This window comes from Pollicipes pollicipes, unplaced genomic scaffold, assembly GCF_011947565.3.
Source record: "Pollicipes pollicipes isolate AB1234 unplaced genomic scaffold, Ppol_2.1 Scaffold_7262;HRSCAF=8765_pilon_pilon_pilon, whole genome shotgun sequence".
Classification (NCBI taxonomy): domain Eukaryota; kingdom Metazoa; phylum Arthropoda; class Thecostraca; order Pollicipedomorpha; family Pollicipedidae; genus Pollicipes; species Pollicipes pollicipes.
Window position 1 is genome coordinate 20,778,010 of NW_023597055.1, and position 22,457 is coordinate 20,800,466.

Sequence of the window (22,457 nt, forward strand, 5' to 3'; positions counted from 1 at the left end):
AATGGGAGCCGTGTCACGGACCAATGGGAGCCGTGTCACGGACCAACGGGAGCCGTGTCACGGACTCCTCGGAGCCCCATCGTGAGCTGTGTATCCACAGCAGAGGGCTGTTTGTGCTTCTCACGAATTTTCGGCGCCGCCGGTGACTGTCGCACGCTGACGGTACACTGCCAAAGATCGGGGATGTCTTTGTCACGAAGTGCTGGCGCGCCCTGTTATGGACCCAGCAGAATTGCCTCCTGTTACGATCTGCTCATGCCCCTCGCCAGAATCTGTTGGTGCTCCTTGCCACGAGCTTTCAATGTTTCCGTTACGAATTGCTGGTGATCCTTGCCGCGGTCTGCTGGTGCCCTTTGTCACAGTATGTCGTTGTTTCTGTGTCGATCGGCTCACGTGTCCAAACAGGCCGGTGGGCTGTATATTGTCACGGAGAGTTGGTGCCCTCTGTGACAATTGGTGGCTCCCGTCACAACCATTTGTGGTGCCTGACACCAGCTAACAATGAACCGCATTGGGGACTATTGGTGCCCTCAATTACGAACTAATGCCGAACCCCGTCACGAACTGTCAGTGGTCTGATCCTGTAACAAACTGTTGGTGAGGCCTGTCACAAGCCACAGATGTATCGTGTTACGACCTTTCCGTGAGGTTAGTGACGGACTCGTGGCTTCGCCGTCACGAATTCGAATTGCTGATAGGACCTTTTTGGAATTGTTGGTGACCATGACACCAAATATCAGTAGACTCCGGTACAGACTTTGGGGGCCTCCTGTCAGACTGCTTCTGACCATGCCACGGATTGTTGGTGGTGGTGTCACAGACTGGTAGTGAAGCCCTCGCGAGATGTCGGCGCTTCTGTCGCCGACTGTCCGCCACGGACTGCTGATATTGCCTGCCTCAGCCTGGTGGGAGTCACAAAGTGCTAATGCCTCCCGGTGCTGACCGCTATTGGCTCGTGTCATGAGCGAATGTCTACGTTTGCAGACCATCGGTGGGAAAATACATGCCGGAGAACATTGACCCCTTCCTCTGCACGCACATCGTGTTCGCCTTCTCTTCCATGAAGAACAACCGCCTTTCCCCCTTCGAGCACAACGATATCTCCAAGGACGGCAAGGTCGGCCTCTACGAGCAGGTCACCAACCTCAAGAAGATCAACCCCAAGCTGAAGGTCCTGCTGGCTATCGGTGGGTGCTGGTGTGGAGCTCAACTAAGGAACGTCGCGGGTGCGGCTGTGCGATTGCGTTGGCACAAGGTTTCACGAAGGGCAGATATGTAGCTGCAGTAAAGCATGGTTGCCAGTACTAAGGACTATGCTGAATCACGATAGGACACATTCGCAATAGAAGATATAATTTCATGTCAAGTAGATTTGGTCCAATATCGGTTGGTGGATGAACTATGGAAATATGCTTGATTTTCTCCGTACCGGGAATTTATACCTGATCATCAGTTAAGCCATCACAGCAGTCTAACGATTGCAACCACAGCCTTGCAATGAACTCCAGAAGCGTCGAGACCTAATCTGGACTTATTCCCTTAGGCGGCTGGTCATTCGGCACCAAGAAGTTCAAGGACATGAGTAGCAACCGCTACAACCGCCGGACGTTTGTGTACAGCGTCGCCCCGTACCTCCGAGAGAGGAACTTCGACGGCCTCGATCTGGACTGGGAATACCCTAAGGGTTCGAGTGACAAGACCAACTTTGCGGAACTCTGCAGAGGTATGTTGGTTGGTGATGCAGCAACAAGCGCGGTGCCGAGCGCGTTTTTGTTCACTGTACGGTCAAGAGTTATTTGTCTTTGACTATAACTGCCGAACTTCTAGTATATTTGAAATTTGTGACGGTTGGACGTGAAGGTGTTTAAAAAAGATGGCGGTCAGGCATGCTGTAAAACATGCGTCAGTTGTATTGATGTCAGAGATGTTTCTCTGTCATGCGTGACCTAATGCCTGATGACCGTCCGCCCTCACTGTGCCTCTCAACCCACCTGCCGGTCTTTCGCTATGTTTCCCACCCGACCCAGTGGTCTCTCACTGCGCCTCCCACCTGACCTAGTGGTCTCTCCCCGCATCTCCCACCTGATCCAGTGGTCTCTCACTGCGCCTCCCACCTGATCCAGTAGTGTCTCACTGCGCCTCCCACCTGACCCAGCAGTTTCTTACTGCGCCTCCCACCTAATCCAGTGGTCTATTACTGCGCCCTCACCTGACCTGCCACCCCATCACGGTACCTTCCGCCCGCTTCTGCAGAGCTCCGCGAGGCGTTTGAGGAGGAGGCCCGGGACACGGGTGCCGAGCGGCTGCTGCTGACCGCGGCCGTCCCGGTGGGCCCCGACAGCGTCCGCGGCGGCTACGACGTCGCCAAGCTGGCTAGGTAGGCGGCCGCCGGTCCCCGGGGCACCTAACCTAACCTAACCTAACCTAACCTAACCTATGACCTAACCTATAACCTATAACCTAACCTAACCTATAACCTATAACCTATATAACCTATATAACCTATAACCTATAACCTAACCTAACCTAACCTAATGACCTAAGGTTAGGTCGGTCTTCCTGGCACACCGGGTCACCGTGTCCGGTGACCCGGTGTGCCAGGAAGGACGTAGCTTTCCTTTTTGAAAGAAAAAGGGAGCACAGCGCACACGTTACGCGTAACATTTTTGTGGCGTGACGGCGACTGCAGCGGCCATATTGGCGCTCGGGCCCACGGCACAACAGGGTTTCGAACCCGGACCCCAACGCGGGAGCCCAAGACGCTAACCATGCGGCTATTACGCCCCCACCGCCCAGGGAACTCAATAACGACCTCGATGACCTGATGTTAAGCCCGTCAACGCAACTAGGGCTTGATGTACAAGATATACCAAATGTTTGATTTATAGAATGGGCAAAAGGTTGAGTCTACGGAGAGCATATATATTGAAGTAACCTTAGGCTTGGGATTCAGCCGCTGTCAGTTTCCTTGACGCCCCTGGCCGCGAAGGCATGGGTCGCAGCACGCGAGCTTCACTTTCTTCGCGGTCATCGCCAGGCACCTGGACCTGTTCCACATCATGGCGTACGACTTCCACGGCAAGTGGGAGTCGCAGGTGGGCCACAACGCGCCGCTGAACGCGCCCTCCAGTGACTCGACCTACCGCCGTCAGCTGTCTGTTAACGCCTCCATACACATGTGGATGTCCATGGGTGCGCCCAAGCACAAGATCGTGGTCGGGTGAGTTGTGGGGCGTCCTGAGGTACACCCTCATCCCCCCCCCCCTGGCCAAGTAAACATTGTCAGAAATCCAGAGCGAATTAAAAGCTCGGAATTAATGCTCTCGTACAGTTTACTGCATGAGTCTCAGTGGAGACTGACCGAAATATGTGATATCTAGAACGCAAAAACGTTGCGGCTCGTAGTGGTAAGGACTCGTAGCGGTTGCGGCTCGTACCTGGTAAGGATTGAGCCACAACGCTACGATATGACGCGCAGGACGAACAGCCCGTGGGCGCTGGACGCAGCGGGTCGCATTGCCTCCCACGTACAGCATCAAGCCACGTTCGACTCTTCAAAATGTACATTGTCTTCACCCTATCCTGGAGATCTATGACCCGTCTAACACGTCGGGCCGGGCGGTGATCCTTGGCTGACCTGCCCCCAGGATGCCCACCTATGGACGGAGTTTCACTTTAGCGAACCCGGGCAACAACAAGGTCAACGCTCCTGCCCGAGGCGGTGGATCAGCCGGCCGTTACACCAAGGAGGAGGGTTTCCTCGCGTACTACGAGGTCAGTCACGCGAGCCCGGCCCAAGGTCAGGTCAGGTTAGATCAGATCAGGTCAAACAGGATAGAGCAGGCAGGACAGGTCAGAGTTGAGGTCAGCCAGATGAGCAGTACACTTGAGCAACATAAGCTAGGCGATGAGCAGGAGAAACCAGCCAAATGACCAAAACCTACCAAACTTACCAAAATACGCCAAAAACCTGCCTTAAAAACCTGTCCTACAAACCTGCGTTATAAGCCTACCAAGCCTACTGAAGAATCCTAAACGGTAACCGGTTTCTCCGGACTTTTCCGGACCAATTACGTTTCAAAGCTGAGTTTTCGGGGCCAGGCTGTACTGAGCAGAAGACCACACTTTTGGATGAAGAGGTGATCATCTCGCTGAACACTAATCGGTGGACGGCCGCAGGTCATTCGTGTCCCAGATGAGTGTGACTGTCTTTCCTGTTCACGAGCCTCAAGAAAACCGTCGCGGGGCATTTTCCGGCCCACCCGGACTCACAAGGCCTGCCCCTGCGCGCGCGCCTTCAGATCTGTGAGAAGCTGCACGGCGGCGCCAACTACATCTGGGACGACGAGATGTCGGTGCCGTACATGATCGACGGCAACCAGTGGGTGGGCTTCGACGACGAGCGTGCCATCCGCCTCAAGATGAACTTCATCCAGGACATGGACCTGGCCGGCGCCATGGTCTGGTCGGTGGACATGGACGACTTCGCGGCGGCCGCCTGCGGGGGTGCCGTCTACCCGCTCATGACAGCCATGCGGTGAGAGCAGACGCGGCGCCCGTGAGACTCGAGCCGCCGGCCGGGTCGGTCCGATGTTGGGAAATGTTACGGAACGCTGGGATCGTCGCTGGCGACTGGATCACAGTGAAGTGGGAGAACGTATTCGCATGGCTGGCGGGCCGCTGCTGCAGAAGTGATGTGGGTGTACAAGCCGCCGGGACCATACGCCGTCGCAGTATGCAGAATTATACATCCTACAATATTATATTATACATATTATATTAGGTATATTATATTATATATTATAGTATACACTATATATAATGCAATATATATTATACAGTAGTTATGTTATAAAGGATCTATAATTGAAGAAGGTCCTACTACTATGGAAACCATTATGCCAGGCTCAGCGCAAAACTGCGATCACAACGCCTGACAACGCTAGGCAACAACCGTCTAATGCTACCACGCTTATTACCATTGACTCACCTGTCTGCCTTTAGCGAGGAGCTGCTGGAGGTGCCCCGGAGTGACAACAAGGCCGACATCGACTGGTCCAAGGTGGCGAAACGTCAGCTGCCAGCAGCCGACGCTCCGTCGCCCCTCATCTCGCAGCTCAGCATCGCCGACATCATCGCCATCCTGAAAGCGCAAGGTTCGTGGTGGCACGCTGACGGGCTTCCCTGTTGTAACTTGCACCCACACGAGTTGTGGGAAGTGCATTCGTGTTTTGTGCGCGTATTATGCGTGTTGCGTGTTTTGTGTGCGTTCGTGTTATGTCCGACGGAGACACACCAGCGAACATGTGCCCATTTCTGCGTTGCTGTACGAATGTTGCTATACGAATGGCTAAAAGCTGTTGTTGCTGTACGAATGACTAAAAGTTGTTGTTGCTGTGCGAATGGCTAAAGGTTGCTGTTCCGTACGAATAGCTAAAAGCGCTGGGCAAGTGGGTGTACAAAACTTGGTGACCCGCAAAGAGTAGCAGCCAGTGAGCTGTTATGACCGACTCCGACCGGAACCGTTTCCAGGCATCACCCCGGGACTGGACTCGGTCCAGAAGCTGCTCACGAAGGTGTCAGGCAGCCGGGGGACCGTGAAGACCGCCACTCCGACCACTGCAGTGGCCGAAGTCATCGATGACAACCGTGAGTAGTGAGCGAAAATGATTCCCATGAACATCAGCGGGTTTCGGGAGGGTCGCCTTGGGTAGCCCTCCGATCGTTGCAAACTCCGGCTCCTTGACATCCGGCTTGTACCCGGAGAACTGAGGTCTGTCAGCACTTTGTGTTTGCCTTTGGTTTGGTGTGCTCTTTCTGTTTTGTTATCTTGCGGTTTCGCAGCGGCCAAAACAGTTTCAGCCTTGAAGAAAAGAGCGGACGCTATACTTACTCCATCTCGAAAGGGGCTGCAACAGGTAGCCTCTGACACCGCGCAACCTTCAAAACCGCACCATCCGACCGTCTGCACTTTCTCGCCACGAGGCTGACCACCGACTGTTGACCTGCAGTGGCACCGACTGACCACCGACCTTTGACCTGCAGTGGCGCCGCCCAAGGTGTTTTGCTACGTGACCAGCTGGGCGCGGGACCGTGAGGGGCGCGGCCGGTTCTCGCCGGCCGACCTCGACCCCAAGCTCTGCACGCACGTGGTCTGGGCGTTTGGTGGGATCCAGCAGGGCCGGATCGAGCTGCCTTCCCAGGACCAGGACCGGCGGGACGACGACAGCGACTACCAGCAGCTGCTGCGCCTGCGCGACGCCAACCCCAACCTCAAGGTCAGTGGAACGGGTGACCACCAGAGGAACGGGCGACCACCAGAGGAACGGGCGACTACCAGAGGAACGGGCGACCACCAGAGGAACGGGTAACCACCAGAGGAACGGGTCACTACCAGTAGCCAATCTCATTGGTGAACGCTACTAATAAGCATAACTTCAGTGGAATTAACTGTTACCACCAGCTGCTGCGACTGAGCCAACTCCAACTTCGGGATCTTTAAAAGTCGCTGCGACTGAGCGATGTCAACCCCGACCTTAAAGTCAGTTAAACCAGCGACAGTCAGTGGCTGCTGCAGTTGTGGAACGCCAACACCATCGTCAGGATCTTTGAGATATGCCGCCATCCGCACAAAACAATGCTGGCGGCATACTCCAGCGTGAAGGAAATTCCAAGCGATGAAAGCCAATTTTTACCTGCTAACAGACCATTCGGGTTGTCAGACACCATGGTTGGCTACCAATAGTTGGCTAGACTCCAGTTGTCGCGAGGTGGCAGACTGATACCAATGCTTGGTCGTTCCCTTATCCTATACCCATCAACCCGGTTCCAATGCTTCACCCAGCGAAAGAAAGTCCCTGCATGGCCACCTCAGCACAAGACCGTCGATGATAGACGAGCCCCAGTGCTGATCGGCCCATGGTTGTGTCATCACATCCATTGACACATCCTGTGTCGTACGTTGCGTACATGGCGTGAATTTGGCCGCATACGGCTGTCCGGAAGCATCTGCTGGCTGCTGGAAAAGCATATCCCGATTGGAAAAAACGTTTAACAACGCGCAGCGTCTATATGGTAGCTGTGAGCCATGCATGAGTTTTGAATTGGTGAAGCTGTTGGAAAACTCCGGCTCTGACTCCCATCGGACCAGTGCAGTGTACTCCTATCTTACATGGTTTGTGACTGGTACACAGAGAAACTGAAGACTCTGCACGCTTGCAGACATGTGGTTTGCGGTCTTCTCATCTTTCGTGTTGTCCATGATATTCGCTGAATGCAGGTTTCGAAGGCCTGGATATCACCTGATTATAACACTGTCGCTATCCTGCGCCATGCAAGTCATGCCTTGTCCCCCTCGAGTAGACTGATCGCAGTTACGGACGTCTGCTAGCTATGCTTGCTAACAGCTCCCCCCCCCCCCCCTGGGCCACGGTGCGCTTCTCTTCTTCTTACACACGGCCACGACTCCAGACCGCTCTCACCCGCGCACCAGGTGATTCTAGACAGGTTTCCTCACCTGGCCAGGTCGCCCACACATCCGGTGTTGATCATCAGGTCATAGTTTGCACGTGTCCAAGAGCCCTCCGCTGGTTCCCTGCACGCCACGTGTGTGTCGTGATCTCCAGCTACTGCTGGGCCTGAGCGGTCTGCATGTCACGCGTTTGCGTCGTGTTCTCCAGCTGCTGCTGGGCCTGGGCGGCCTGCACGCCACGTGTTCGTGTCGTGTTCTCCAGCTGCTGCTGGGCCTGGGCGGCCTGCATGTCACGTGTTTGTGTTGCGTTCTCCAGCTGCTGCTGGGCCTGGGCGGCTATGCCGTGGATCCAGCCACGTTCCAGGACCTCACCGCCAGCAGCTACCGTATGAACACGTTCGTGTACGACGCCGTCGACGCCATCCGCAAGGTGAAGCTGGACGGCGTGGACATCCATTGGGAGTACCCCAGGTGGGTGGACGGCAGAGACGTCCGCTGGGAATACCCCGGCTGGTGGACGGCGTGGACATCCATTGGGAGTACCCCAGGTGGGTGGACGGCAGAGACGTCCGCTGAGAATACCCCGGCTGGTGGACGGAGTGGATATACTCTGGGAGTACCCCAGGTGGGTGGACGGCAGAAACGTCCGCTGAGAATACCCCGGCTGGTGGACGGAGTGGATATACTCGGGGAGCGCCCCAAGTGGGCGCACCAGTCTGCTTTTGTCTCATGGAGTCCCTTCATTCAAGAAATCTCTCGCAATAAGGCTCAAAATGATGGCAAACGTGTATATTCTCTTGCAGAGTTGACGGTGAATCCCGCATTGGACATGCTAGGCATTTGTGGAAAGGTCCAGTGGCTTTATGTAATTCGTTTTTGTTTCGACTTTTCACGTTGTTGTCCGGCAATGGCGTACCGGCGGCATGTTCCGCATGTTTTACCGACAATGCTTAATACGTAGCTATTCCATGTCAATGCGTCATGAAGGTGGAGCTTAGACTGTAGTTTTGTTGCCTGTGAACTAACGATCGTTCAGGCTGAGCAGAAGACATGCAACGGTTATGGTGTGTACTGTTTCGCACAGTTCTTTTCACGACGGTTTCGGAAGGCAAAGTGATTTGTTCCGTTGGAAAAGACCGAATGGTAACAAGGACAATGATTCACGCGTTGAAAATCCACACAGTTTGAAGATTCCAGAATTTCTCGTTGGCTCTAGCACACTCCTTTCGCCTGCGAGATTGGACTGAATAATGCGTCTCATACATAAAAACATAATCGCGTACAGCTCATCAAACAAATTTAAATACTTGCCCCGAAGGCAAACCAGTGTGTGTCCCGACTCGAAGCTGAAGACATGCGACCGGAACAGGTAATGAGTTTACGCCGCTACGTCCTAGCTATCCTTTGCGACATCTCGCATGGTTTCCTCTCAGCCTCGTTATAATGGGTTCGAGGGCAAGGATACGTACAGGCGTTTTTAAATGCAGTTTTTTGCTCGGGTCTGGCGGTGGCCTTGAGCTAGTTCCTGTGTGACTGGGCACTTAGAGTCCCGCATCTGTCCGCTGCCGGAGCTCAGACGAACGTCCATGAATGATTATGGTAGTATTTGAACCCAAAAAGGCGCGTTCGCACTGCAAAGAAACGTTAGACACTAAGCCACAGAATGCGACCGAATCATGCCGTAATGCGTGGTTATCACACACAGCTGGAGGGCGGGTAGCGCCTCCAAATATTGAATGCCGACGGTTTCATTTAGTTTAACGAAGCTGCGCTTTTTGAAGAACGGCGTGACGGTGTGAAGCATCGCTAATACTCCCCAATGTAAATGGCACGCAAATATTTTGCTAAAAGTTTGTGTGGTATGCGGCTTCCATGCTGCTCACGCCCTTCAGTGGGCACTCCCGTGTTTGCGGCGCGTTGCCTAGCAACGTTTGAGCGGAAGGTCGGCGGAAGGTCGGGTGGGTCAGACCGGGCCGGCTCGCCCAATTCTGATGAAGACTAGCCGCTGCCAGGATTAACAGCGTGCGGTACTAATCGATGTATTTTTTGTCACCCTTATTTTTTAAAGGGTGTGTGCAGGAATGAATGACATCTGCAGGATGTGGCAATGTCACGGACAGCCTTTATCGCCAGATCGGTTTTCCCTGAACTCTTAGCACGTGAAGCGCTCTTGGCACAGCTGCATCGCCTGGCGGCATCTAATGGTGCTGTAAGCGCGGTCCGTGGCCTCACTCCGGTGGCGATGGAGGATCGAGATAAATACAGCCACCAGCTGCCGCGGTCCACAGTCATTCAAAAGTGGCCCTGCCTTTTCCAGTGGACACCAGGACCGGAGGGCGTACAGCAGCCTGCTGCAGGAGTTCAGGCTGGCTTTTGATAGTGAGGCGTCGGCCACTAGGAAGCCGCGTCTTCTGCTGACCGCTGCGCTGCCAGCCAATCCAGATGCAATCCAGGCCGGGTAAGCTCCGCCCACTGACCAGCAGCGTCGTGACATTCCTTGAAGCCAGGCCGAGGCCGGACCAGGAGTGTGCGCACATAGCGGCCCACTCAGGCACATGGTGGCTCAGGTGGCCTCCTCCAAACACACGCCTTTCTTGCCTATTCTTGGTATGCATTAGCATGCGATTGACTCAATATTGAATTAAAAACTACGTAAAGACACATGGAAAGAAGAAGTTTGCAAACATTAAAGATACCTTACGACATGAAATCAATGTCGCGCCACTGCGGCGTGGTAAACTTGGTTTGCAGTCATTTTTTAACTGTGTCCACCCGACCCCCTCCCTCGCCCTCCCCATTGTGAAATCCCGCGTGCGCCCCTGGGCCGCACTGTGCAGTGTTTCCAGTTCTTCCTGCAATGTACCACCAACCACTGCCTGAAGTGCTTCATATTTTTGGGTTGCGCTCCACTACGTTCCTGAATTTAACACGCGTCCCATGGAAGTTGCGAACACCAATGCCGCGGGTGCGCTATTTCAGGTACGACATTCCGGAGATCTCGAAGTACCTGGACTTCCTGAACCTGATGGCGTTTGATTTCCACGGCGCCTGGGACGACGTGGTCGGTCACAATGCCCCTCTGTACCCGATGGAGAGCGCCTCCCGCGCCGAGAAGAAGCTCAGTGTGGTGAGTTCGGCGTGACGTGCGGCCAGGTCTTGTCCCGAACGGGGGCGGAGCGGTAACATCTCTGTCGGCTGTAGAGAGCGGTGTAGAGGTATGCAAGGTTAAGATGTGGTGCTCCACCGTTTTTTACAGCTTCCATCGCCGCTGCTATTTTGGTTGCGGTCCGTCCGTCTGGAACCTAAAGTAGTCCAAGTGATTCAGATAGACAAATCATGATAGGCCTGAACCTGCCAACCTGATGTAGCAGCTGGTACTGCCTGGTATATGTCGGAAGCGTCCTGATCGTCAGTGATGTGATGAGACGTTTGGAAGTACTACGTTCTAGAAAGCGTTGAAAATTAATAGCAGCTTTAAGCTGTACGTTTACCCTCCTGTCAAATGCATTTATTCAGTAGATTCCCCCACTCCTCCCCCCCCCCAAAAAAAAACAAATGAAGTGAACGAGACAACACTCCATATCGAATCTGCCGTGTCGTGTGGAGAACGACACGACCCACCCATCATTAACATTCTGCTGTGTACTGCCTTTCCACTTATCCACGACCACCAACGCCTGTGCGGCCTGAGAGCAGCGGGCCGTCGTTACTCACATGTCACCTGGTTCAACCAACTCCCAGAATAAGGAAAGTTAGCCCGTTGCCCCTCCTCATCTTGTCCCCTCCACCCGGTGGTTCTGCACCGCTTCCGTTCCTTTGCCACTGCCCCCCCCCCCCGTACCCCGCCCCCTGCCAGGCGCGATCATACCCCTTGTCACGTTTGGCACCGCCTTTGCTCGGTATAACACGGACACCTCCAGTCCCGTCTTACTCTGCTCTTGTCCCGTTTAACCCCACCCCGGTCCCGCCCGACATCGATGCCGTCTGACTCCGCACATTGCCCCATGTCCCCGCCCCGGTCCTGTCTGACCCCGCTCATTGCCCCGTCTGACCCCACCGCTGCCCTGTCTGACCCCACCGCGGCTTCGTCTGACCTCCCTGCCGCCGCTGTTCCGCAGGACGGCGCTGCTCGGGAGCTGGTGAGGGAGGGCGCGCCTCCGGAGAAGATACTGATCGGCCTGGCCACCTACGGCCGCACCTACACCCTCCAGGACCCGGCCCTGTACGACATCGGAGCACCGGTCGTTGACGCCGGCAAACAAGGCCGCTTCACCCAGGAGCCGGGCTTCGTCAGCCACTTCGAGGTCAGTTCGCCGTTGGGCTCAGGTCATAGGGCCAGGTCAGGTCAGGCCGCCGCCGGGGTCAGGCATGGGTGGGGGTCAGGTCAGGGTAGGTGGCATTGAGTCACGGTGCGAGGACAGACGAGGGGGAGTTTGGGTCATGGCTGAGGCCAGTTCGTGGGTGAGGTGCGATCACGGCTGGATGAAGGTCGGGTCATGTCTGGAGGTCAGGTCACAGATGGTGGGCAGGGACTTGGGCTGACGCCACAACAGGGGGGGGGGGGGGAGGCAGGTGACAACTTAGTAAAAGCCACGTTGAGGGCATTGACGGCTGTGATCAGGCCACGGATGAGGTTATTGACGGCTGTGACCAGGTCACGGATTAGGGCACTGCCAGCTGTGATCAGGTCACGGATGAGGGTATTGACGGTTGTGATCAGGTCACGGATGAGGGCATTGACGGCTGTGATCAGGCCACGGATGAGGTTATTGACGGCTGTGACCAGGTCACGGATTAGGGCACTGACAGCTGTGATCAGGTCACGGATGAGGGTATTGACGGTTGTGATCAGGTCACGGATGAGGGTATTGACGGCTGTGATCAGGTCACGGATGAGGGTATTGACGGCTGTGACCAGGTCACGGATTAGGGCGCTGACAGCTGTGATCAGGTCACGGATGAGGGTATTGACGGTTGTGATCAGGTCACGGATGAGGGCATTGACGGCTGTGATCAGGTCACGGATGAGGGTATTGACGGCTGTGACCAGGTCACGGATTAGGGCGCTGACAGCTGTGATCAGGTCACGGATGAGGGTATTGACGGTTGTGATCAGGTCACGGATGAGGGTATTGACGGCTGTGATCAGGTCACGGATGAGGGTATTGACGGCTGTGATCAGGTCACGGATGAGGGTATTGACGGCTGTGATCAGGTCACGGATGAGGGTTATTGACGGCTGTGATCAGGTCACGGATGAGGGTATTGACGGCTGTGATCAGGTCACGGATGAGGGTATTGACGGCTGTGACCAGGTCACGGATGAGGGTATTGACGGCTGTGATCAGGTCACGGATGAGGGTATTGACGGCTGTGATCAGGTCACAGCTGGGCGGAGGTAAGGTCTGCACATATTCAGCTGCGTCTGAGCCGTTGAATCTCATATATGTCCGGCCCGCTGCAGGTGTGCGACTTCCTGGACAGCGAGAACACCACCCTGGTCTGGGACCACGAGCAGGAGGTGCCGTTCGCCTTCAGGGGAGACCAGTGGGTCGGCTTCGACGATGAGCGCTCGCTGATGCTGAAGGTAACTCCGGCGGCACCATGTCTGTTCGTTCACTCAAACAACCGATGATAGTTTGGAGTTCTGGAGCGCAGCGACTGCATGCGGTCATGTATTCCTCTTTTGTGTCATATTGCGAGGCAGAGTGACAATTTAAACGGATTTTTGACATAAATTTAAGGCTCATCCCAAATGCCTTTGTAAGTTTATTTTTTGCGCAGTGTATCAAAAATTTGCGTGGCGTAATAATGAAGGCATTGCAAAATCCGGCGGTGTAGTCTCGCATAGTGAGTTGAGGGGTGGGGGTGAAAATGACGAAAACAACTCGAAAATTACGTCAGCAAGCTGGTTTCTACCCGTCTGTCGCTTGCGTTGTTCACAAAGTTGGGGTCCTGAACCCCAAGTTGGCAGGGCTCGAGCTCCCTCGACTTAAGAAACTACACCCTTGGCAAAAGCTACGGCGGAAAGAAACTGAAAGAGCTGTCCAGTTTCGAGCGACTGAGATTCATTACCTAAATCGACGAGAAGTGTAAGCTCTGCTTTGTTCCGTCTGAGGAAGCGCACCCGCCCTCTGACCAGGCTACGGCCGGCGAGCTCAAAACGAGGTGCGCAGTGCTCCCGCGGAGACTCGAACAACCGTAAAAACACTGCTAGAGGAGCTGTTGTTAAGTTCAGGGAGTCGAAGAGCGCATTATCCGGTGCACTGATGTCGCTGAACATCAATTATCCCATAGACGTGTTGCGTGCAGGATAGTTGCGTCGTCACCCGATTCAGGGGCGGGAGCCGAAGCCTGTCCGCAAGTCTGAATACCTTGTGAGGTGTTTGTTTCCAAGACTTTTGGCATGCCGCGCCGAGCGGCTGAGCCAATCTTTACCAAACCACCACTGCCGTGTGCACCGATTCCGAGGAATGGCTCTGGTTCCCACTTTGAACGGATCGGCACCGGGTGGTCAGCACCATACGGGCTGACTCTCCAGCCCCCCCCCCCCCCCCCGCTCCGCTGACCGCCTGCACCAGGCCAGCTTGCCTCGCGCGCCTCCTCCAGCCATCACCGGTCCCGCCCCCACTCCAGGTGGACTGGCTGCGCGAGCTCGGCTTCGGCGGCGTGATGCTGTGGGCGGCCGACCTGGACGATTTCAGCGGCGCGTGCGGCAATGGCCGGTACCCGCTCATCGCTGCTGTCCAGGAGGCCCTCGACGGGTACCGGGTGCCGTACACCTACGACGGGGCGAGCGGTGCCGCTGCTGCCGCCGGCACTTCAGGGGCAGCTGCCGATCGTGAGTGGGCCGAGCAGTGGAGCAGGGGGAGGGGGCAAGCGGGGGGAGGTTTTGATCGCTTTAGTTGTCAACGTCGATAGCGGGAAGCCAATAGAAATGCTGGTCAGAAATGCCCAGGCTTGTAATTTTGCCAGCTGATTTGTTACGTAAGAGAGCAAGTAAAGTAGCTAAAACGGCTAAAAATGCACTTGAAACGGGCTGCTCCCAGACTTGATCCACTTTCGGCTCATAGATGGGGCTCCAGACCCCTCCCACGGGTGACAGAATATGGAACTAGGCTCTGAACATACCGTAATGTTTTGCACCAGGATGCGCCGTAACGTTCGCCCAAAGTCAGGCCGTGTCCAGGTGTCACCCGAGTGGTGCCAGACTCGCGATCCAGTGACACGGGTCGGACGGCCGCGTCCGTGGGCCGCCTGGCACCACACGTCACGGCTGATGGGGACACATCCATCGGGCGGGGAGGGGGGGGGGACGGGGGACGCGCGTCGCGCCCGTCAGCTCTCAGGGCAGAAACTGAAGCGTTTGGTTGACTTCGCACCCGGCAAACATGCCCCATATTGACCGCACCACGCTCTTTTCAGCCAACGAGGTGGTGTGCGACAACGACGTCGGCGAGGTGACGTTCCACAGGGACGCCCTGGACTGCAAGCACTACTACCTGTGCCAGGGTATCGTCCGTCACCACATGCCCTGCCCCAGCGACCTGGTCTTCAACGAGGCAGAGTCGGTCTGCGACTGGCCGGAGAACGTGGAGGCCTGCTGGGCATTCACCACTGCACCGCCGGCCATCTGAGCTTGTGGTGCTGCCGCCTGTGCGATGAGTGATGCAAGTGCTGCCATCTGTGGGCTTCCGGAGAAACTAACAGGCACCGAGCTGGTGCCATGAGCCCGACGTGAGCGCTTCTCGGAAGAGGGGAGCGACACATGCTGGGCCTGCCATCTGTGCTTGACTTGAGCTAGTGGTCGTTGCTTCTACTGCCGGTAGGTTATTGCAGCCAAAAGCATGCGTGGTTCCCCTAAACGGCCCGTGGGATACCCGCCAGTCGTTCGCGAGGGATAGCCATGATAGCAAGTTTCCTGGCTTTCGCGTATGTGCTACTGCCTCACAGTACTCGGCTCATGACTAAATTTATGAGCGCAAAATGTTCTCGGCTGTCGGTGTGCCCTTAAGCCCCAATCATTATCGTGCAAAGACCAAATTCATATGTTATGTCTGTCTCTACAGTTACTTCGCTGACTCATAATCACCGTCTCAATGTTTTTATTCCAACAAATGAGCAGTCAGTGCACTCGAAGACCTTGTATGTAATACACATACGTGCATCATCCACTGGTTTCCAAAAACACGCGGTACCGTATAAAACAAAAAAGTGTAAACTAAACTTACGCAACGTACGGAAGCCTTTTGCCCAAACGCATGCGGCATTGTATTAGACAATATGTTTATCGAACTTAAACAACGAACGGAAAATTTGAAACAAGGGCTTAACACGTCGTGCACTGCCCCAGCAGTATCCGTAATAAACTGAGCACCTGCACATTACCGTTTGCACGTGATGCAGTGCAAAGAGGTGCAAAGGGCCCAATTCAGATCATGGCGTAAATGTCATGGGCCACTTAAAATCATACGGTTCACGTCCAGATTTTGATATTTATTCGGCGTCACAGCAGATCAAGATGTTTCCAAGAGTCGTAGCGAAACACCTATCCTGCGGAGCTTTCAACACGCATTTAAGGTTTTACCACTAAAATGATCAAATTTGGCATTACATTTCACTGCAGCCTGGTGTGTGTCCGTCTCAGTATACAGTACGTAGTATGAAGTGCCCGCCCGCGGTAGGTCAAGAAAAATTCCCCGAAATGGTGCGCCTCGACGCTGGCTTACAGGGGTTTGCTATCGCCCCCCCCCCCCCCATCCAGTATTTTCAGCGAGTGCTCCATTTTTCTGCTGAAAAAGTGACGGGGCCCCTCTTTACCGGACGGAGCGGAGAAAGATACTCAACTAGAAGTGTAATTTTAAACATATACTGGTAAGAAAGATATGATCATCAAGAGCGGAAATATTTTCTCTACGAAAAATAGGCTCCAATGAATCGCACACAGACATGCAAACGTGCACTTCCAGAAGACATGCACTTTCCAATCTAGCTCACGACGCGACATGCGCATTTTCTTTGAACCCATCCAACAAGGCCATTTATTCAAACAGCTCACTTCACACCATGGCCAGAAAAAGAAAGCTCTCTCGTCAATACTCGTACAGTGGAGGTACGGTTTATTCATTTTCTGCACGATTAATATTAAGCAGCCCAAGGAGAAGACATCGCACAATGCAGGTTTGAAGCTATGACACGTTACATCACACAAACACGCCCTGGGTTCTGGGCGGAGCAGTACATCAGCAGCTCACCTACACCAACTCCCAGCGCACATGTATGCTTCCCTCGACACACGCTGCGAACTTCACACGCTCAGCCGTTGGGTTTGTCCGCAGATGGGATAGGTCCCGGCACCACAGTACACCCGTAGGGTGCCGTGAAAGCCCTTCTGTTATCACCCCGCCCACCAGCGGGACATTGCCCCAACACGCAGGGAGCGCCCCTCTCCCACCCCCGGCCCCTCAGTCGGGCACCGCTCCGCCACCGTTGCCCAGTCTCTTCAGAACAAAGTCCGTCACGGTCTGCACGAGCGCCTCCCTGTTCTGCCGCGTGACCTCCAGCAGGCGGATGTCGGGTCGGGAGCGCAGCTCGGCCAGCAGCGCCGGCTGCCGGCCGCGCGGCACCGGCACAGTCGCCACGATCACCGCCGCGCCGCCGGCGAACGCGGCGCGGACCGAGCGCTGAAACGGCGCGCTCAATAGCTCCATCTTGCCAATCTGAGGGGACGGGGCGGGGTAAGCGACGACGAGCGGCGAAGCGAGACACGACGGAGGCGAGGCAGCTTCAGCTGGTCACGAGAGTGACAAGACAGCGCCACGAACGGCAAGAGCGCATCGGCCACAGGCTCCCTGAGCGAGCGTCGACACCGACAGCACGTCCATGCCGCCGGTCCCGGTTCGGCCGAGACGGACCGGTGGTCACTGCACAGGCTCCCTGAGCGAGCGTCGACACCGCCAGCACGTCCATGCCGCCGGTCCGGGTTCGGCCGAGACGGACCGGTGCAGCCACACCGGCCGATCAGGCTGCGCACGCGGCCGACCTGGCTAGCGGCCACACAGCTGAGGCCTGTCCAGACAGCCGCGCTGTGCGGCTGGGAAAGTGTCTCGAGAATGTGACGGCCTGGATGTGGGTGGTAACGCGCGGTGGAGTGTTCATAACCCATCGGTGAGTAGGTCAGCCTGACGACTGCGAGTACGACTAGTGCTCATCCGGGGCAGATCTGACTGGGTTCAGTTACAGCGGCTGTCTGTGGCCCTGTTGCTCCCCCTCCCCCCCCCCCCCCCCCACTCAAACACACATCTGCAAGACCAGAGCGCTATTCTACAGGAATTTTGATTTAAGTGTTAAAGCCACTTCACCACATTTTTACAGCAATCCGGGCATATGAACACGAAAAGCACATTTGTAACAATCGGACTCTCCAAAAACGTGGCCTGACCCCACTGGCAAGACGCCCGTACAAACGCAGTGACGGAAGCGGCCTCCCGGAACCCCCCCCCCCCCCCCCCCCCCACTTCCGCACGACCGCAGGGTGGCGAAAGAAGCCCGACAGAACGTCCACTCCTGTGCGAACGTAGGGTGATGAAAGTAGCTTGACAGGGCCCCATTCCAGCGGAAGCACTTCCCTGCCACTGATCCACGTTTCACACGAGCAAAAGGAAGCAAACGACATGCCCACACCTCCAGATGGGCGTTCCATCAGCCACTTTGACTTCGCTCCTCACACGTGCCTTCCAGTGGCACCAGCCCGGAGATCCCAGCGCGTGCGCGTGCCCTGCGGGCGAGGCCTCACCTCATCGATGACCAGCACGCCGCCGGATGGGGCGCTAGCCATGGCCGACAGCGCGACGCGCTCGAACGACTCCAGGTCGACGGCGTAACGGCCGACGCAGGGCCGACTGCGGCCGCCGCCGGCACCGACGCGAGCCAGCGGCGCCCGGCCGCCAGTCAGCGTCACCACGTCGAAGCCCACACGGTCGCCGGACTGGCGCACCTCCTCTGTCACGAAGCCAGTCGCCGGCACTGGCGGTGACAATGCATACTTGGGTTAGCATTCAAGTCCATGATTGATTGTGGGTGTTGATTGAAGTGGGTTCAAGTTCTTCCCATGGTGGAAGGTGATGCCACTTAGTCAAGTGGTTCTGTAGGACAGCCAAAGATCTTGTGACAAACATAAAAAATCCTTGTCACTTTTATTCATTAAGGAATAGGTACTCAAGTGCACACTTTGTAATCTGTTGATATGGTGTCTGGTCATGCATAATTATTCATAAACCATGCCTGTTATATGTAATGCACTAGGCAATACATGCCATATCATAAACAGCATAGCATAACAATTAGTTTGCACAGCATTGCACAATAATGAGCAGATAACTAGTTATGTATGCAGGACTGGATGGCATCATGATGAAGCACTATTTTGGTCTGAGGCAGTGGAGGGTAAAAATGTTGGCTAGCTGCCCTATTCAAACATGTGTTGCTTAAACCACCATAGCCCCATAAATTGTGATATGGAATATGTAAGTAATTAACACATTAACTTGGCAGACTTTAAACTTGTGGGAGAGCAAAAGTCAGTGTACAAACCATTCTATCCTAGTAATGCACCAATGCCTTGACTGTGGGGCCAACACAATGAATTGAAATCCCACCTGACTCACTGAGCAGCTGAAACAACCTTCTGATTATGCTAGTTTATCTACATGCCTCTGTCCATTCCACTCGTGATTGTGATGCCACTTAGTACATTGAGATGTTCAAATCATTATAAAATACATACAGATTACTAAGGACATAAATTCTTGCACCAGCAGGTATAAAATCATCCATTCATGGATGGGGCTCTGCCACAGCTATCAACTTACCATTTTTCAACTGCTCCAAAGCCCGCTGGAGAAGAGTGGTCTTGCCAACTCCAGGCAGTCCGGTGATCAGCAGGTGGTTCATCTGACTTTCTTCAGGTGGTGAGCTGTCTACAAAGCGTTTAAAGCATATTTACCTACCAAAATGAATGTAATTGATGCTAAGTTCATATTCCAAAATCATCATTGATTCCCGTAGTAGCTAATCAATGTAATAATAGCAATGTTTCCACAACAAAAATCCTTTCTAAGCCTACAACAGGTATCCTTCCTGCCAAAACAGAGTTTAGTTCTTGCAATGTTCATTGGATATTGCAAGGCAAAATAACATCAACAATCCGAGATGATATACTCAGGATATGGAGCAGCTTGCCTCAAGTACAAGGGAAAATTGAGGTTAAGATGCATGTTTATTATCCCGCTAACTGCTGGATCCTCACCACTTCCCTACCGTATGTCTCTTTTTCTCTCTCGTCTTTCCTTACCTCATTTTATAGACGCGGAGTGCGCACTGCACAACGCACCAACGCTCACCCAGACGTAATGACTACCGAGGTCGCATATGAGGTAGCAGGTAAACCCACCCCTACGACATCCACGCGGCTCTGCACCCAACGCCGCACACCACGTAGCAATCCGCACGCACCACTTGCACAGCCCCCCCCCCCCCCCCCCCGACACACACACTAGCTGTTTACGTCCTTCTGTATGTCTGATATGCGCCATATATGCCTAATGTTTGGTAGCCCTTGATTGCATACAAAAGTAGATTCGGCGAGGAAAAACCTTGCCGTACCTGTTGCACTAAAGGGGATATTTTGAAGATGTTGAAGCAAGCAGCAGATATAATAAAACAAGCTCACTTATAAAAACTTGTATACCTGTTAGTGGAAAAGACTGCTCTAGACGGCGCAATCCTCTTTTTAGTTAGCATGCTCCTCAATGCTTCACTGTTTGATTATGTTATCGCACATTGCACGACATTGATTCAGAGCCGAGTGACGGCTACTTTATCGGGAAATCGTACTCATGAACGCCAGATATGAAAGCTTCAACGGTTATATTTGCCTTGGTCTCTATCGCCGTATAACTTATGGAATGACGGGATTTGGATGATGCTACTATGACGTCACAAGGAGCAGATGACACAAGCAGATGGCATGCGATGAGTGACCGAAGCGCTGTGTTCGCAAGCACATGCGGGATTTCGACGACAGCGTAAGGTCCTTCTGATTTCATTTCAAGAGCCCAAGACCAATTTGGAGAACCTTGGAGAGATCAAGAGTACCCCGGCTGATGGACATTTAAGGGGCCGTCAATAGTGTGGGTCCTTCGATAAAATGGGAAAACCCAAGACCAATAGGAACAACACCTGAACAATCCAGCGATCCAGGTTGATGCGGCAGGTCAACAAAGAGGCTCCTGTTGACACGCGCTCGGGTCGGGATCAATTTGACGCCCTCCCCAGTGATCTTTTCAAAATGGTTTTCCAACAGCGCGGCGTAGCCGCGCCAAATTTTCCATCTATGTAGACTATTGAATAGCGAATCGTTTTGTGTCACAAATTTAGATGTACTTTGTAAGGTAGCTGACCTACGGCAGGTCAAACGCAGACCATAGGTTCAGCGAGGTCAGTTTCTAGGGAATCGTTTAACCTGATGCAACAACGGAGTGTTAGACCAAGCCATACATTTCCGAAATACCTTTTGAGGTAAGCAAACAATTGAGTGAGCAGATTCCATTGAACTGGGATCAGGTGTAAAGGTCAGACCAAGGTCAAAACAACCCTGTTTTTTCACTCTCGGGCTTACAGCATGAGGTCATCTCTGTTGCACATTTGGAATCTATTGATAACGGAAACCGCATTATACGTCTTTCATAAACTCCCTAAAGGTCAGAATAGGTCACTGACCCAAAATGGCCTAGGTCATAATTTCGTTTTTAGGGACATACTGGCTAGTGCAACCTGTGTCGCTTCTTCAAATGTAAGGTTCAACTAGCGGTCTTATATGATTGTACTCATTAACAGCACCTGATATGCCATGACATTCAGTGAGCAGGTGAACTTTTGCTTAGAACAGGTATCTAGGTTCTGGGTACACTTTGGACACCAAACGGAGTTTGACCTTGTTTTACCTTATTTGACCTGAAGGTCGTGACGTAGGAACCTCAAACTTTGAGGAAAGTGAACTCGGGCATTGTAGCGGACGTGTCGCCCAAGAATTAGAGGGTTCTAAGGCCTTAAGAAGGGCAGAGCCTTGAACTGCACTGAATAATCTTCAAAAAAGCATTTCAATTCAGACCCAATCGTAATGTAGAACACTCACTTCAAGGGTGTATTGCATTTCCTTGAGAACTTTCAGAGCAAAGACTCTTGCATCAAAGTGAGGGGACCGATAAATACCTGACAGGATGTGGAAATCTGTAATGCCATGAACAGGGTCAAATCCCGACGCCACAGGACATGTTTCGCAGCCGCACTGACCACATTGCTTGTTAGCGAAGATACATCTTATGGACGCAATTTTTTCTAGCGGGCTACGGAGCGCAGCACAGAGAAGTACAAATTTGTGCATTTCACTCAGCGTACATGTTATGCATATGCGCGCACACTTTCTTTCGAAGAATAATCCTGCAGTTTGGTTTGTCATTTACGTAGTTAACTTTCCCGTTTCGCTTCCATTCGTAGACACACTTTTCATCTATATGACAGTGTAGCTGTGGGAGGGTATTTCAAAGTCACCTTGGCATTCATGACGCAAAAATAACGCCATTCAAATCCTACCACTTCATAAGTCATGCGGCAATCAAGGCCAAGACAACTAAAATTGTCAAGATGTTCATATCTGGTGCTCGTGCGCACGGTTTTCAGATACAACGGGCGTCAATTGGTTCACTATCAATGCTGTGCAAGGTACGATGACGTGATCAAACCATGACGCATTGAGGAGCATAGTTGCTCAACAGAAAATTGTGCTGTCTAGAGCAGTCTTTTACACTTAAAAGTGCACCAGTAGTTATAAGTAATATTGTTTAATAATATCTTATGTTTGCTTCAATGTCTAAATGTGAAACATTCCCTTCAATACGCGCTCGGGGGGGGGGGGGGGATAAGTTGA

General features: G+C 53.6%; 2 protein-coding genes across 2 annotated transcripts in view; one reads left to right on the forward strand and one right to left on the reverse strand.

Moving 5' to 3' along the window:
• Positions 1–15,641, forward strand: part of LOC119113867 (putative chitinase 10) — a 35,070-nt gene extending 19,429 nt beyond the window's left edge. The window contains exons 5-20 of the mRNA XM_037238101.1: positions 985–1,187; positions 1,544–1,723; positions 2,254–2,377; positions 3,038–3,220; positions 3,648–3,774; positions 4,302–4,537; positions 5,005–5,156; positions 5,533–5,649; positions 6,046–6,278; positions 7,788–7,942; positions 9,789–9,929; positions 10,451–10,598; positions 11,590–11,775; positions 12,936–13,058; positions 14,108–14,312; positions 14,897–15,641. Coding sequence (XP_037093996.1) covers positions 985–1,187; positions 1,544–1,723; positions 2,254–2,377; positions 3,038–3,220; positions 3,648–3,774; positions 4,302–4,537; positions 5,005–5,156; positions 5,533–5,649; positions 6,046–6,278; positions 7,788–7,942; positions 9,789–9,929; positions 10,451–10,598; positions 11,590–11,775; positions 12,936–13,058; positions 14,108–14,312; positions 14,897–15,108 — 2,725 coding nt within the window. The 3' untranslated portion in view covers positions 15,109–15,641. The remainder of the gene's footprint in view (positions 1–984; positions 1,188–1,543; positions 1,724–2,253; positions 2,378–3,037; positions 3,221–3,647; positions 3,775–4,301; positions 4,538–5,004; positions 5,157–5,532; positions 5,650–6,045; positions 6,279–7,787; positions 7,943–9,788; positions 9,930–10,450; positions 10,599–11,589; positions 11,776–12,935; positions 13,059–14,107; positions 14,313–14,896) is intronic.
• A 917-nt stretch (positions 15,642–16,558) lies between these two features.
• On the reverse strand, positions 16,559–19,984 carry LOC119113548 (cancer-related nucleoside-triphosphatase homolog). Its single transcript, XM_037237846.1, has 4 exons — positions 19,824–19,984; positions 19,342–19,449; positions 18,267–18,496; positions 16,559–17,190 (listed from the first exon to the last, which is right to left on the reverse strand). The coding sequence occupies exons 2-4, from the start codon at positions 19,421–19,423 to the stop codon at positions 16,936–16,938; spliced, it is 567 nt and encodes a 188-aa protein (XP_037093741.1). The 5' UTR covers positions 19,424–19,449; positions 19,824–19,984; the 3' UTR covers positions 16,559–16,935.
• Between the last annotated feature and the right edge of the window lie 2,473 nt (positions 19,985–22,457).